The sequence below is a fragment of the Zophobas morio genome, unplaced genomic scaffold, assembly GCF_036711695.1.
Source record: "Zophobas morio isolate AGI-343-1 ecotype UQ-CSIRO unplaced genomic scaffold, CSIRO_AGI_Zmor_V1 ptg000017l, whole genome shotgun sequence".
NCBI lineage: Eukaryota > Metazoa > Arthropoda > Insecta > Coleoptera > Tenebrionidae > Zophobas > Zophobas morio.
The window spans coordinates 2,657,000-2,673,648 of NW_026972122.1; the positions used below are offsets into that span (position 1 = coordinate 2,657,000).

General features: G+C 31.6%; 2 protein-coding genes across 3 annotated transcripts in view; one reads left to right on the plus strand and one right to left on the minus strand.

Annotated features, from left to right (window-relative positions):
* The window catches only part of LOC135130681 (uncharacterized), a 203,592-nt gene that overhangs the window by 167,461 nt on the left and 19,482 nt on the right, over positions 1-16,649 (minus strand). The gene's annotated exons all lie outside the window — the stretch shown is intronic.
* Positions 1-16,649, plus strand: part of LOC135130682 (uncharacterized) — a 51,270-nt gene that overhangs the window by 25,530 nt on the left and 9,091 nt on the right. The window contains exons 2-4 of the mRNA XM_064058118.1: positions 10,610-10,933; positions 10,986-11,159; positions 11,209-11,418. Coding sequence (XP_063914188.1) covers positions 10,610-10,933; positions 10,986-11,159; positions 11,209-11,418 — 708 coding nt within the window. The remainder of the gene's footprint in view (positions 1-10,609; positions 10,934-10,985; positions 11,160-11,208; positions 11,419-16,649) is intronic.

Here is a 16,649-nt window from a genome sequence, read left to right on the forward strand (position 1 = left end):
CAATAAAGTTGATATTTCAAGATGACGAAGTCCAAATCCGACTTATTTAAGTCAAAATTTCAACATATAGCAAACGTTGCTTAGGACGACTATAAACAGAAAGTTATTAAACAAAAACTTGAATGAACGAATTTCCTAGTCAATAAGCACAATTTTCAGGATAATGGAGTCCAAATTTCGGCTTATTAAACGAAGAATTTAGATTTATGGCGGATTAGAATTACGCCAAAAATTATTATATAAAAATTTGGGAAAATAAATCGAAGCTTCAGGCCAATGACCTGAAATCCACAGTTTAAAAGTTTATATTTCAAGATAATGAAGTCCAAAATTCAGTTTATTCAACCCAAAATTTTGATTTATGGAAAATTGTACTTGGAGGAACTTTACTACAAAATTGAAAAAAAAACTTGAACAGAATTCCAAATGTACACTTATTTAACTCAAAATCTCAACATATAGTAAACTTTGCTTGGGGTAGCAATACATAATAAAATATTAATTTCAGATTTGGCAGCAACGTTAAAAGTGCAGGTCAATAAGTTTCAATTCAAAGTCGATAAATACAGATTTCGAGGTAATGAAGTCCAAATTTCAGATTATTAAGCCCAAAATTTCTATTTATGGAGAACTGTGCTCACGGAAAATTATGCAAACGTTATTAAATTAAAACGTCAACTAGAGATTCGAAATTTCAAATCAATAAGATGAAATTTCAAATTGACGAAGTCCAAATGTCAACTGATTCAAGTCAAAACTTCAACATATAGCAAACTTTGCTTAGGCTGACCAAATGCAAAAGATTGTTAATCGGAAATTCAGGAAACACATCCAAATTTCAGATCGATAAATTGAATTTCCTTGTCAATAAGCACAAATTTCAGGATAATCAAGTTCAAATTTGAGATTATTAAACACCAAGTTTCAATTTATGGAGAATTGTGCTTACGAAAATATTATGCAACAATTATTAAATCAAAATCGTCCAGTAGAAATTCGTAATTTCAAATCAATAAGATACAATTTCAAGTTGACGAAGTCCAAATGTCAACTGATTCAAGTCAAAATTTCAACATATAGCAAACGTTGCTTAGGATAACTATAGACAAAAAGTTATTAAACAAAAACTTGAATGAACGAATTTCCTAGTCGATAAGCACAAATTTCAGGATAATGGAGTCCAAATTTCGACTTATTAAACGAAGAATTTAGATTTATGGCGAATTAGAATTACGCCAAAAATTATTATATAAAAACTTAGGAAAATAAATCGAAACCTCAGCCCAATGAACTGAAATCCACAGTTTAAAAGTTTATATTTCAAGATAATGAAGTCCAAAATTCAGTTTATTCAACCCAAAATTTTGATTTATGGAAAATTGTACTTGGAGGAACTTTACTACAAAATTGGAAAAAAAAAACTTGAACAGAATTCCAAATGTACACTTATTTAACTCAAAATTTCAACCTATAGTAAACTTTGCTTAGGGTAGCAATACATAATAAAATATTAATTGCAGATTTGGCAGCAAAGTTAAAATTGCAGGTCAATAAGTTTCAATTGAAAGTCGATAAATACAGAGTTCGAGGTAATGAAGTCCAAATTTCAGATTATTAAACACAAAATTTCTATTTATGGAGAACTGTGCTCACGGAAATTTCTGCAACCGTTATTAAATTAAAACGTCAACTAGAGATTCGAAATTTCAAATCAATAAGATGAAATTTCAAGTTGACGAAGTTCAAATGTCAACTGATTCAAGTCAAAACTTCAACATATAGCACACTTTGCTTAGGCTGACCAAATGCAAAAAATTGTTAATCGGAAATTCAGGAAACACATCTATATTTCAGATAGATGAATTGAATTTCCTTGTCGATAAGCACAAATTTCAGGATAATAAAGTCCAAATTTCAGATTATTAAACACCAAGTTTCGATTTATGGAGAATTGTGCTCGCGAAAATATTATGCAATTGAATCAAAACGTCCAGTAGCAATTCGAAATTTCAAAACAATAAGATGAAATTTCAAGTTGACGACGAAGTCCAAATGTCAACTTATTTAAGTCAACATGTAAGTCATCATTTCAATTTTCATCTAATAATTGTTTAGAATCGTTAACCTAAGCAGTTTGCTATATGTTGAAATTTTGGCTTAAATAAGTTGACATTTGGACTTCGTCCTCAACTTGAAATTTCATCTTATTGATTTGAAATTTGGAATTTCTACTGGACGTTTTGATTTAATAATGGTTGCATAATATTTTCGTGAGCACAAGTCTTCATAAATTGGAATTTTCGGTTTAGTAATCTGAAATGTGGACTTATGGATTTTGAATTTCAACTTACTGACCTGAAATTTTTAGTGGTGCTAAATTTGCAATTAATATTTTTTTGTGTATTGCTACCCAAAGCAAATTTTGCCGTATGTTGAAATTTTGACTTAAATACCTTGACATTTGGGCTTCGTCATCTTCAAATTTCTTATTGACTTGGAATTTTCGAATTTTTACCCGACGTTTTGTTTTAATAATTGTTGCATAATAAGGACATTTTCCTTAGACACAATTCTCCATAAATCGAAATTCTGGCTTTAATAAGCTGAAATTTGGACTTCGTTGTCTTGAAATTTGTGTTTATCAACAATGAAATTGAGACCTTGTTTCTAAATCACAATTTTGGCTTGAATAAACTGAAATTTGGACTTCATTATCTTGAAATTTAAACCTTTTAAACTGGGAATTTCAATTCCTTATCCGTTCCCAGATTTATATGTAATAATCTTTCGAATTTTTATTTGACATTTTGTTTTAAGAAATGTTGCATAATAAGGACAGTTTCCGTAAGGACAATTCTCCATAAATCGAAATTCTCTGTTGAATAATCTGAAATTTGGACTTCATTATCCTAAATTTTTGCAGTAAAATTCCACAAAGTAGAATTCTCCATATCGTAATGTAAAACCGGACCAAGCTTTTTATAATTTTGGATTGATGGGCTCCCTCTCACTATCAAGGAAAAAAAAATTCAAAAACGGTGTATATCCGTATACTTGTGGTTTATGGATCCGCCTTGATTGTATGATCTAGGCATCCACCTTTTCGCAAAAAAAATCAAATTAAATAGTAACAGTTTGTTATATTGTAAAAGAAACGTAGGGCAATGGTAGATTAGCTCAGTTAGTACAGGATCGTAAAACGAATAAAATTTTGTAACTCAAAGAATTTTTTATAACTGTTGGGACTGTTCTTCAGGGGCGAGGAAATCTCTGTTTAAATAGTCTTCTAATAATTTCGTTCGTAAGCATTGCAAGCCGTTATTTCGCCTCATGAAGGACTCATTTCTTATCAATTCCATCATAGCTTTAGCTATTAGCACTGTTACTATGTAAAAGTAGAGCATGTTTTGCTTATCTTACCAATATCTTTCTACAGCACTTTATCTGATTACTTAAAAATACAACTAAAATATTCCGACAAACCGTTTTATAATTCCTAAGATAAACTCTGATCGCACAGTTTTGAACTATTTTCAAAAATCCACATGAATTAGTTTCAAAAAAGAAATGGATTGATTAATCAGTTGCTGATATTTATATATGGTGTAAGCATTTAGTTCCTTGGCAAAATTTTGAGATGACGTCATCAAATTTTTGTGGGGAATTTATTCAGCACTTTCGAAAATTGATGTCAACTGTAAAAGCAAATTTTTTTTAATTAATGATCTATGTAGTTGTCCTTTTTTAGAACGTAGAACTTGTGTTGTGGTGACTTAATCACCTGATTTGACACCTTCAGAGTATTTCTTGTTCCCGACTTTGAAAAACAATGAGTGAATACAACAATAAGAATATGATACGTCGACTCAACTTATGTACCAACGCTCGAGGCCAACAGTTCCAGCAATTGTTGCAAATTCAGCTAATTATGTTAATTATTATCATAAATAAATCATTTTAAATCCAGTGAGGGTTTAGTTCTTGTCCCTAACGTGTAATTTCGAAAAAAAAAAATGCGACTCTCGTCTACGAAGTCCTTTTTTTGTCTCTCGGATGTCCAATACATTCATTATAAAAAGTCAACCTCGCGGACTTGCTACACACAAATATCCTCATTTCGTATAATTGTTTCATGGATAGTTAATAAGCCTCTGTACACCTCATCAACAATTAACGAATTCGATGTAGTCGTCCATATTCATTCCAATCAATATTTACACCACATAATCACATTAGAGTGATAAGTGCCGTCACAACTAATCTCCACTTGTTAGTCACCCAATGGAACACTTCGCCATACACCCAAAAGATAACGCAAATTGCAAACCCGAAAAACTGTCCATCAATTAAACCCACGACGATACGACGAATTCCCGGAAACCCGAGCAATCCTGTATCGAAATAATCTCTTCGAGCATCGACACCCAGCGTCCCGACCAAACAAACTCTGACCTTTACCCGCCGTTCCTCCAAGTAAATAACCCCATCAAACACCGCCTATTTAAAAGCACTTTCCCTAATTTCCCCAATAAAAGGCCGCGCCATTGAATCCGACACCGAATTTAATTGACCGACACAATTTGAGTAAGCCCCTTAGGCGAACGGGACCAATTAGCGTATGTACACGTAATTACGGCGGGACCAAGCGCAAAATTACGAAACACGTAGCGAGTAAACACCGACGAAGACGCAGGGAAAAGTTGGAAGTTGGAAGGGCGAAATCACGTTTTCGCGATTACGTTGTATGCTTTTAGAGATCGAGCCGAGATGTACGATCGGGTTAATCCTCTAATTTTGCGCTCACCTTGCGCCAGGTTACGTGTGAATTATGAATGTGGCCACCGCAGGAAATAACTCCGCTCCTGTTCGACAGGAATTTGTTCAAAGTACGTGGGGGATGATTGGGAGATTGGAAATTCTTGGTGAGCGGAAAATTCTATTCGTCTTTTAACTGACATGTAGATGGATCGGGAGAGCGGGGGAGGGGTGACCGAAATGTACAGGGTTGCCGAGAAAAAATTTTTCAGCTCGGTAAGCGTTTGCGAAGACAAAACGTTAAAAGCACCTAGAAACCTTTACTGTCGTTTATGTCGCACGATAAACATAATTCGTCATCGAGTCATCCTTGGAAAGGATTTAGAACGACGGTCATGAAACCACAGCAAAAATGGTGGATACTTTTTAGTAAGATTTTGAATGAAATAAGTATGAAGTTAGTCTTCTTTAAATAGAATTATTGTTCGGCAAGCTCCATACGATTTAGGGGTTTCCTCCATTATCGGTCCAATATTTCCAATATCCATTATCTTTGGAGCTGCCACCCCCCTCCTTCCTTTCTTTGTAGAGATAAGGTTTTTCTGAACTTTGTCACACATCGTTTTAAAGATGTTGCAAACATTTAAAAAATCTAAGTCAAAAATCTATTTATGAGGATTTTAGTTATCGTCTTCAGTTCAATTTTTCGACCTGCAATTTGGACGTTTTTCCTAAATTTTCATGTAATAATTGTTTAGAATCATTAACCTAAGCAGTTTGCTATATGTTGAAATATTGACTTAAATAAGTTGACATTTAGACTTCGTCAGCTTGAAATTTCATCCTATTTATTTGAAATTTCGAATTTCTATTGGACGCTTTGATTTGATAATTGTTGCATAATATTTTCGTGAGCATAGTTCTCCATAAATTGAAACTTGGTGTTTAATAATTTGAAATTTGGACTTCATTACTCTGAAATTCGTGCTTATCGACAAGGAAATTCAATTTATCTACCTGAAAATTAGACGTGTTTCCTGAATTTCCGTTTAACAATTTTTTCCATTTCGTCACCGTAGGCAAAGTTTGCTATATATTGAAATTTTGACTTGAATCAGTTGACATTTGGACTTCGTCAACTTGAAATTTTATTTTATTGATTTAAAATTTCAACATATAGCAAACTTTACTTAGGGTGACGAAATGCAAAAAATTGTTAAACGGAAATTCAGGAAACACGTCTAAATTTCAGGTAGATAAATTGAATTTCAGGACAATGAAGTCCAAATTTCAGATTATTAAAGCCAGAATTTTGATTAATGGAGAATTGTCCTTACGGAAACTGTCCTTATTATGCAACAATTATTAAAAATAAATGTCAACTAAAAATTCGAAAGATTATTACATAAAAATCTGGGAATGGATAAGGAATTGAAATTCCCAGTTTAAAAGGTTTAAATTTCAAGATGACGAAGCCCAAATGGCAAGGTATTTTAAGTCTAAATTTCAGTTTATTCGAGTTAAAATTGTGATTTAGGAAAAAGGTCTCAATTTCAGGTCGAGAAATAAAATTTCATCATTGATAAACACAAATTTTAGGACAATGAAGTCCAAATTTCAGCTTATTAAAGCCAGGATTTCGATTTATGGAGAATTGTACCTACGGAAATTGTCCTTATTATGCAACAATTATTAAAACAAAATGTCAAATAAAAATTCGGAAATTCCAAGTCAATAAGAAATTTCAAGATGACGAAGCCCAAACGTCAAGGTATATAAGTCAAAATTTCAACATATGGCAAAATTCGCTTTGGGTAGAAATAGACAAAAAAATATTAATTGCAAATTCAGCACCACTCTAAATTTCAGGTCAGTAAGTTGAAATTCAAAGTCGGTAAGTCCAAATTTCAGATTATTAAACCCAAAATTTCAATTTATGGAGAATTGCGCTCACAAAAATATTATGCAACAATTATTAAATCAAAACGTCCAGTAAAAATGCCAAATTTAAAATCAATAAAATGAAATTTCAAGTTGACGAAGAAGTCCAAATGTCAACTTATTTAAGTCAAAATTTCAACATATAGCAAACTGCTTAGGTTAACGATTCTAAACAATTGTTAGATGAAAATTTAGGAAAAAGATCAGCAATTCAAGTCAACAATAAAATTTCCTACTTGATACATACAAATTTCGGGACAATGAAGTCCCAGTTTCAGATTATTAAACCAAGAATTTCGGTTTATGGAGAATTGTGCTCACGAAAATATTATGCAACCGTTATTAAATAAAAACGCCCACTAGAGATTCGAACTTTCAAATCAATAAGATCAAATTTCAAGTTAACGAAGTCCAAATATCAATTGATTCAAGTCAAAATTTCAACATATAGCCAAACTTTGCTTAGGGCGACGAAATGCAAACAATTTTTAAACGGAAATTCAGGAAATACGTCTAAATTTCAGGTAGATAAATTGAATTTCCTTGTCGATAAGCAGAAATTTCAGGGTAATGAAATCCAAATTTCAGATTATTCAACCAAGAATTTTGATTTATGGAGAATTGTCCTTACGTAAACTGTCCTTATTATGCAACAATTATTAAAACTAAGTGTCAACTAAAAATTCGAAAGATTATTACATACAAATCTGGGAATGGATAAAGAATTGAAATCCCCAGTGTAAAACGTTTAAATTTCAAGATAATGAAGTCTAAATTTCAGTTTATTCACATCAAAAGTGTGATTTAGGAAAAAAGTTTTCAGGTAGAGAAATAAAATTACATCTTTGATAAACACAATTTTAGGACAATGAAGTCCAAATTTCAGCTTATTAAAGCCAGAATTTCGATTTATGGAGAATTGTATCTACGGAAATTGTCCTTATTATGCAAAAATTACTAAAACAAAATGTCGGCTAAAAATTCGGAATTTCCAAGTCAATAAGAAATTTCAAGATGACGAAGCCCAAATGTCAAGGTATATAAGTCAAAATTTCAACATACGGCAAAATTTGCTTTGGGTAACAATACACAAAAAAACATTAATTGCAAATTTAGCACCACTCAAAATTTTAGGTCAGTAAGTTGAAATTGAAAGTCGATAAGTACAAATTTCGAGGTAATGAAGTCCAAATTTCAGATTGTTAAACCCAAAATTTCAATTTATTGGGAATTGTGCTCACGAAAATTTTATGCTACAATTATTAAATCAAAACATCCACTAGAAATCTTAAATTTCAAATCAATAAGATGAAATTTCAAGTTGACGACGAAGTCCAAATGTCAACTTATTTAAGTCAAAATTTCAACATATAGCAAACTGCTTAGGTTAACGATCCTAAACAATCATAAGATGAAAATTTAGGAAAAAGATCAGAAATTTAGGTCGACAAATAAAATTTCCTAGTTGATAAGTACAAATTTCAGGACAATGAAGTCCCAATTTCAGATTATTAAACCAAGAATTGCGGTTTATGGGGAATTGGGCTCACGAAAATGTTATGAAACCGTTATTAAATCAAAACGTCCGCTAGAAATTGGAAATTGCAAATCAATAAGATCAAATTTCAAGTTAACGAAGTCCAAATATCAACTGATTCAAGTCAAAATTTCAACATACAGCAAACTTTGCTTAGGGTGACGAAAACAACTGTTAAAAGGAAATTCAGGAAACACGTCTAAATTTCAATTAGATAAACTGAATTTCCTTGTTCATAAGCAGAAATTTCAGGGTAATGCAGTCCAAATTTCAGATTATTCAACCCAGAATTTCGATTTATGGAGAATTGCACTTGGGAGAACTTTACTACAAAATTATTACAAGAGAATTTGAACACAAAATTTTACGTCAACAAGTTGAAATTTGAAAATAACGAAGTCCAAATGTCAACTGATTCAAGTCAAAATTTCAACATATAGTGAACTTTAGTTAAGGTGACGAAATGCAAAAAAAATGTTAAATGGAACTTCAGGTAACACGGCTAAATCTAAAAAACTGAATATCATTTTCGATAAGCACAACATTTGAGATAATCAAGTCAAAAGTACAGCTTATTAAAGCCAGAAATTCGATTTATGGAGAATTGTGTCTACGGAAATTGTCCTTATTATGCAACAATTATCAAAACAAAATGTGGACTAAAAATTCCGAAATTCCACATCAATATGAAATTTCAAGTTGACGAAGCCCAAATGTCAACGGATTTAAGTTTGCTTAGGGTAGCAATAAACAAAAAAATATGAATTGCGAATTTAGCACCAGTCAAAATTTAGGGTCAGTAAGTTGAAACTCAAAATCGGTAAGTACAAATTTCGGCATAATGAAGTCCAAATTTCAGATTGTTATTAAGCCCAAAATTTTTATTTATGGAGAATTCTGCTCATGGAAATATTATGCAACAATAACCAAATCGAAGCATCCACTAGAAATTCGAAATTTAAAATCAATAAGATCAAATTTCAAGTTGACAAAGTCCAAATGTCAGCTTATTTCAGTCAAAATTTCAACATATGGCAAAATTTGCTTAGAGTAACGATATCGAAACAATTAAAATGAAAATTTAGGAAAAAATTTGAATTTAATCTAAAAATAAAATTTCCTAGTTGATAAGCACAAATTTCAAGACAATGAAGTCCCAATTTCAGCTTATTAAACCAAGAATTTCGGTTTATTGAAAACTGTGTTTACAGAAAATTATGCAACGTTTATTGAAACAAAATGACGACTAAAAATTTGAAATTTGAAGTCAATAGGATGAATTTCAAAGTAACGAAGTCCAAATGTCAACTGATTCAATAGCATATTTTGCTTAGGGTGTCGAAATGCAAAAAATTATTAAATGGAAATTTAGGAAAAACGTGTAAATTTCACGTCGATAAATTGAATTTCCTTGTCGATAAGCACAATTCAGGATAATTTCAGCTTATTAAACCCAGTATTTCGACTTAAGGAGAATTGTCCTTACGGAAATTGCCATTATTATGCAACAATTATTATAAAAAAAAAAATGTCGACTACAAAATTTCAAGTCAATAAGATTATTATATAATTTGATTTTGTTTACGACAATCTGGATGCCTAGGTCATACAAGCAAGGCGGATCCATAAACCACAAATATAGGGATAAGTTAATACTGTTACATAATAACTATTACTTTGTTATACCCCGTTTCTGACAAATTAGTTCGGTTTTATGTTACGATAAATGCGACGTTTATATGTAAAAATACATAGGGTGTTTCATTAAAAAAAAAACATGTAGTGTGTTATTTAAAGTATAATGCTCAAAGAATCGTACAACTATGGTCTTTGACTTTTTCCCGTATTTCAGAGATATCGAGGAACGTGCACTTACGACTCACCTGTATATTGCAATATTCTATAGAAATAGTTTTTCTTTTATTATTCCTTGGCGCTATATTCATATAATTTATTTTTATTTATTTATTTAATATTAAATTTACAGACTTCAATATATCCAGTGACCCCGTCTACTTGTACTTGTTCTTTTTTTTTAATTGCCATTTGTGTGAAATATTCCTCAATTTCATGTGGTTAATATACTTTTCATAGCCATCTGCAACGTGCCAATCAATGACTACGATAATTTTTATTGTGTTGCGTCGAACAAAAGCCACCTTCATTACCAAAAATAAATAAATAAACCCCTCCCCTCTGGCGCATTATTTATCCAAGCATCAAGGGAACCATAAAATTGGCCCATTTCCACCCCATTTCCATTCCTAAAAACCGAAACTCCGCCATTTCGTCGAGGCACGTCTGGCTCTCTATAAAAAAGCAGCCACTCGACATGAATCTTTAATCTCTCTTAAAAATAATAACACTAAATTTCAGGACCTCCAATCGATTCTGACGTCGATCGAAGAGCGCTTAAGGAACCTGGATACCATCTACTCCATACACCTCTCCCAGAGCTTCGAGGAGAAGCTAGAACAATACCAAAGAAAACTCGAGTCCATCGACACGAAAATAATCCGATTGGAAACGCTCGCGATGTTAAATTTAGATAAAATATCCGAAAATATCAGCACGAAGAACTTCAAAGACGATATCGCGAGGACAAATCTGGCGAAGAAGGTTGATGCGGTGTACGAAGGTATCAGTCATAGATTGAATTACATGGATCGAAAGCTCGAAACGAGCTCGGGTAAACTGCAGGCAAGATTCGTGGTGGCCCGATTCGAAATTTCGCTAAAATTTCGGCTTTCAGGGGAAGCTGGAGGCGGCGCTGACCCGCTTGGAGAGGATGGACGAGAGCTTCACGACTCGGAACGAAGAGATAGAAATTGAATTATCGGATGCTCTGGCGGCCATCGACGATTTAAAAACCAGCTACGGAACGATGGAGGAGAATATCGTCAACAACACCGACGAAAACTTCGAAGTCAGTGTCGGAGTCGGAGCGAACTTATTAACATGACAGACCTTTTCAGATCTCCCTGAAAGAGCAAATGCTCTTAATGAAAAGCTTCAACGACAAATCCAACCAGGCAATACAGGCGCTCTACGAAAACACGACAAGGGGTTTTGACAGGATAGAGCGGAAGATCGGAATGGGATTGGACGCTATTAACGAAACCGATCGATTTTTGAAAGGCCTAAAACTCGAAGTGAAGCGGGAACTTAATGAATATGCAATAAAAGTGAGTCGAAAACATACGCGGAAACTTCTGGTCCGCGGATTTTTCCGCTTTGATCCGGTCTTAATTTAGTGCTCGTAAAAACTTTTCTAATTAGGAGTTAATCCGGGCGATAGGGCACTCTTTACCTCGTGTATCATTTTTAATGCGAGTTATGCAACTGAAATCCACCTGATGAACACGCAACAATCGATTTTCGTCACGTAACAAGTTTTGCTCTTGTCGAGTGCTCCCCTAACGAGATTTTCTCAGATTTTTCGAGTCGGCAAAATGGAACGCGACGCGGTAACGTAATGGATTATTCCGGGGATATGTAAAAGGTCCTGACGATGATTAAATAAATGCGTAAATTTAATTAACTCGTCGATTTAAGGGCTTTCTCTTCTTTCGGCTCAAGAATTTCGCCCATTTATTGAATTCTGACTCGCGAGATAATCCTATTATGTCCTAAACACAACTTCCACCGCAATAGGCTTTGGTGGAATTAATTTGGCAATAAATTACGGGCAATAAAGATCGTTCTAATGGCCCCGTGCATTAGTTTAATCATATTTTCCGCGGATTTATTTCCGAGGGTCTATTACGTTTGCAGTAAAATCGGGTTACAACGCTAGAAATTCCAAAATCTTTTGCTTGTCTCCCTAGTCAGCGCACTGAGTATGAAATATAATCCACCACCACATACATAAAGTCTTCTTAAATACCCAAAAACAATGTGATGATTTAAGCTCCAAATTTTGCAGGGTAAATGCTAATTAAATTTTTATTTTATACTCCTGTACTTGTGGTTAATGAATCCACCTTGATTTTTTAACCTAGGTATCCAGATTTTGTGAAAAAAAAAAATACGACATTCCTAAAACAAAGTTTTTCAAAATTTGTGAACGCAGTTTTTCAAAATTATTCCATTTATTACAATATTATCCTACGGAATAGGCAACAAATAAACAATGACATCGAATATCGATTAAGCTTGTCGTTATCTACGAACTGCCCACGATTCTATTTTTGGTTACCCATAAATTTCTATTGTACAGAGTTCCACAAAATCTAACAATACGTTAAATACGCTATTGAAGACACATATTTAAAATATGTAATTATAATTTTTCAAAAATATGGTTTATAAGAAGGCAATTTCAGTGATCGGACGTAATATCATCTAAAATTTATAACAAATGTTAATATCTTAAACAGTGTTCAACTGAGATAATTGTATTAAAAATACTGGATGATAACCAGATTAAAACGGCTTTATTTTTCTTACACAGTTGCTACGCTCAATCCACAAGCTGCATATTTGCAATATAGCTAAAACAGCACCCTTAACAATCGTGTCATAAATACTTTAAAACTTTTAAAAGGTCTATACCTACAATATGTGAAAATGTACATTCGTTTTTTGTTAATCACTTGTTGCCAGAAATTGTCTTTTTTGTATTGTTTATTAAGGAGTCATTAGCATCGATTTATTGATTTCTTCGCGTTACTTGAATTTTTTTTCAATAGTCAACGTACTAAATAAATTGACTATTAAATATTGCATCGAACCGAAAATAAAAAAAAATAGGACATGTAAAATTACAACACTTCAATAAAAAACATTGGTCCAAGGTTATTTCATTAAAAAATATATAGAAAATCCCAGTAACATTGTAATAAAAAAAAGGATCCATGAGAGAATTATTAAATGCATATTCTACCTGAGCATAACTATTTTTATTATTATTTAAAAAAATCCTAAAAACTTAATATTATGCATTTAACATATTATAATTATTACAAATCTACAAGAAAAACCACGTCAATTAAAAAAAGTGGTTCAAATATCTAATGTAGGCAATCAATCATTCGTCCCTGCTCGGGTTCTAGGCTAAGTAAAAATGCTAATGTGGGTGACATCGTATTTAATAGCAGGTGATTTTTTAAATTTCTGTTCTAGTTAGCAGTTTCAATTACCATGCTGAAGTAAACGCCATGGCTAACCAGAGCAGAAATTTTAAAAAATCACCCGAAAAAGAAAGTACTTTGGGAGCCCATGGACATTTCTTTTATAAATTATTTAAAACAATTTTGGCGGACTTATAAATTTTTGGAAAATTCTGACCTGACCTGTTTTTGAGTTAATTTTGGGACACCGGTTTTTTTGTTTTTTGAAAAATTTAAAACAATCTTGAGGTTCTAGGTATTCCTGTTTGGAAAGAATTTGAAAGTGCTTTGGAGCCTCTAGTGTCATTACTTATTTAGATTAATTAAACTTTTCTCTTAGAGAATAGGTCATCTGCTAAAATCACTCTTTTCTTAACCGGTACTAGCCCCACCCACCCGCCCTCTCTTTTCCTAGAGGGTATCTCATTTGCGAAAATCACTCTTAGCAGGAACTAGCCTCGCCCACACTCTCTTTTCTTATAGAATATGTCATTCACCAAAATTGATCTTAGATTAGCAAGTACTATCCCCGCCCACCCGCCCTCTATATTCTTAGAGAGATCTCATTTGCCAAAATCAGTCTTAACAGGTACTAGCCCCACCCACCCGCCCTGTCTTTTCTTGGAGTGTATCTCATTTGCCAAAATCAGTTTTATCTTAGCAAGTACTAGCCCCACCCACCCCCTCTCTTTTCTTAAAGGGTATCTCATCTGCCAAAATCAGTCTTATCTTAGCAGCTACTAGCCCCGCCCACCCACCCGTTCTTTTCTTAGAGGGTATGTCATTTTCCAAAATCACTCTTATCCTAGCAAATACTTGCTAAGATAAAACTGATTTTGGCAAATGAGATATCAGATCAAATGTCGCCAAACGCCTTGTAAAATATGTTATAAACTAGCCCTAATTTTTTTTTTTTTTAATTTTTCGATTTTCCGATTTTGATGTTTCGATTTCTTGATTTCCCGATTTTCCAATTTTTTGACAATTCATTTTTGGGATTCTTCAATTTCTCAATTTTTCACTTTCAATTTTTCGATTTTTTAAATTGTAGATTTTTCGATTTCACTTTTTTTTGGTTTTTTAATTTTTGGATTTACGATTTTTTGATGTTTCGATTTACCAATTCAATTTTATAACATTTCAGTTTTTCGATTTTTCGTATTTTCGATTTCTCGACCTCTAGATTTTGCGTTTTTTTGAAATTTTTAAATTTTTTAATGTTTTGATTTCCCAATTTTTCGGCAATTCAATTTTGAGATTCTTCAATTTCTCGACTTTTCATTTTTTTGATTCCTCAATTTTTCGATTCTTTAAAGTTTACATTACTATTTTTCCATTTTTCGTTTTCACTATTTTTGATGTTCGATTTTTAAAATTTTTCGACTTATCAATTTTTCGATTTCTCATTTATTCAACGTTTCAATTTTGAGAATTTTTCAATTACTCGACTTCATGATTTTTTGATGTTTCGGTTGAGCGATCCATCGATTTTTCGGTTTATCTATCTTTCGATTTTAAAAATTTTTTGATTTCTCAATATTCCGATGTTTCAGTTTTTTAATTTTTAGATTTCTTAATTTTTAGATGTTTCAGTTTCAGATTTTTTTAATTTCTCTTCGTATTTTTCGACTTTTCGATTTCTTGATTTTTTACTTTTTCGATTTTTCACTTCTTCGATTAAGATTTGATGTTTCGATGTCTCGATTTTTCAGTTTTTCAGTATTTTAATTTTTTGATTTTTTTATTATTCAATTTTCCAATTTTTCGACAATTCATTTTTGGGTTTCTTCAATTTCTCAATTTTTCGATTTTTTAAATTCCAGATTTTTCGATTTCACCTTATTTTGGTTTTTTAATTTTTCAATTTTTTTTAATTTTTGCCATACTATTTGTTCATTTTTTGATTTTACAATTTTTTGATGTTTCCATTTACCAATTTAATTTTTAAACATTTCAGTTTTTCGATTTTTAGTATTTTCGATTTCTCGGCCTCTCGATTTTTCGTTTTTTTAAATTTTTAAATTTTTCAATGTTTTGATTACCCAATTTTTCGACAATTCAATTTTGAGATTCTTCAATTTAACTCGACTTTTTATTATTTTGATTCCTCAATTTTTCGATTCTTTAAAGTTTACATTACAATTTTTCCATTTCTCGTTTTCACTATTTTTGATGTTCGATTTTATAATTTTTTATTTTTTTAATATTCCGAATGTTCGATATCTGGACCTCTGGATTTTCCGATTTTTAAAATTTCTCAACTCACCAATTTTTCGCTTTCTCATTTATTCAACATTTCAATTTTGAGAATTTTTCGATTTCTGGACTTTCTGATTTTTTGATGTTTCGGCTGACCGATCCGTCGATTTTTCGGTTTATCTATTTTTCGATTTTAAAAATTTTTGATTTCTCAATATTCCGATGTTTCAGTTTTCTAATTTTTAGATTTTTCTTCGACTTTTCGATGTCTTGATTTTTACTTTTTCAAATTTTCACTTCTTCGATTAAGATTTGATGTTTCGATTCCTCGATTTTTTAGTTTTTCAATATTTTAATTTTTTGATTTTTCTGTTTTTCAATTTTCCAATTTTTCGATATTTCATTTTTGGGATTCTTCAATTTCTCAATTTTTCGATTTTTTAAATTCTTGATTTTTCGATTTCACCTTTTTTTTTGGTGTTTTAATTTTTAGATTTTTTAAATTTTTGCAATACTATTTGCTTATTTTTTGATTTTACGATTTTTTGATGTTTCCATTTACCAATTTAATTTTATGACAATTCAGTTTTTCGATTTTTCGTATTTTCGATTTCTCCGCCTCTCGATTTTTCGTTTTTTAAAATTTTGAAATTTTTCAATGTTTTGATTTCCCAATTTTTCGACAATTCAATTTTGAGATTATTCAATTTCTCGACTTTTCATTTTTTTTTATTCTTCAATTTTTCGATTTTTTAAACTTTCCATTACTATTTTTCCATTTTTCGTTTTTACTATTTTTGATATTCGATTTTTAAAATTTGTCGACTTTTCAATTTTTCGATTTCTCATTTATTAAACATTTTAATTTTGAAAATTTTTCAATTTCTGGACTTTTTTTGATGTTTCGGTTGACCGATCTTCGATTTTTCGGTTTATCTATTTTTCGATTTTAAAAATTTTTTGATTTCTGAATATTCCCATATGCTTCAGTTTTTTAATTTTTGGATTTCTTAATTTCTAGATGTTTCAATTTTGGGATTCTTAAATTTTGCTTCGATTTTTCGACTTTTCGATTGCTTGATTTTTTACTTTTTCGATTTTTCACT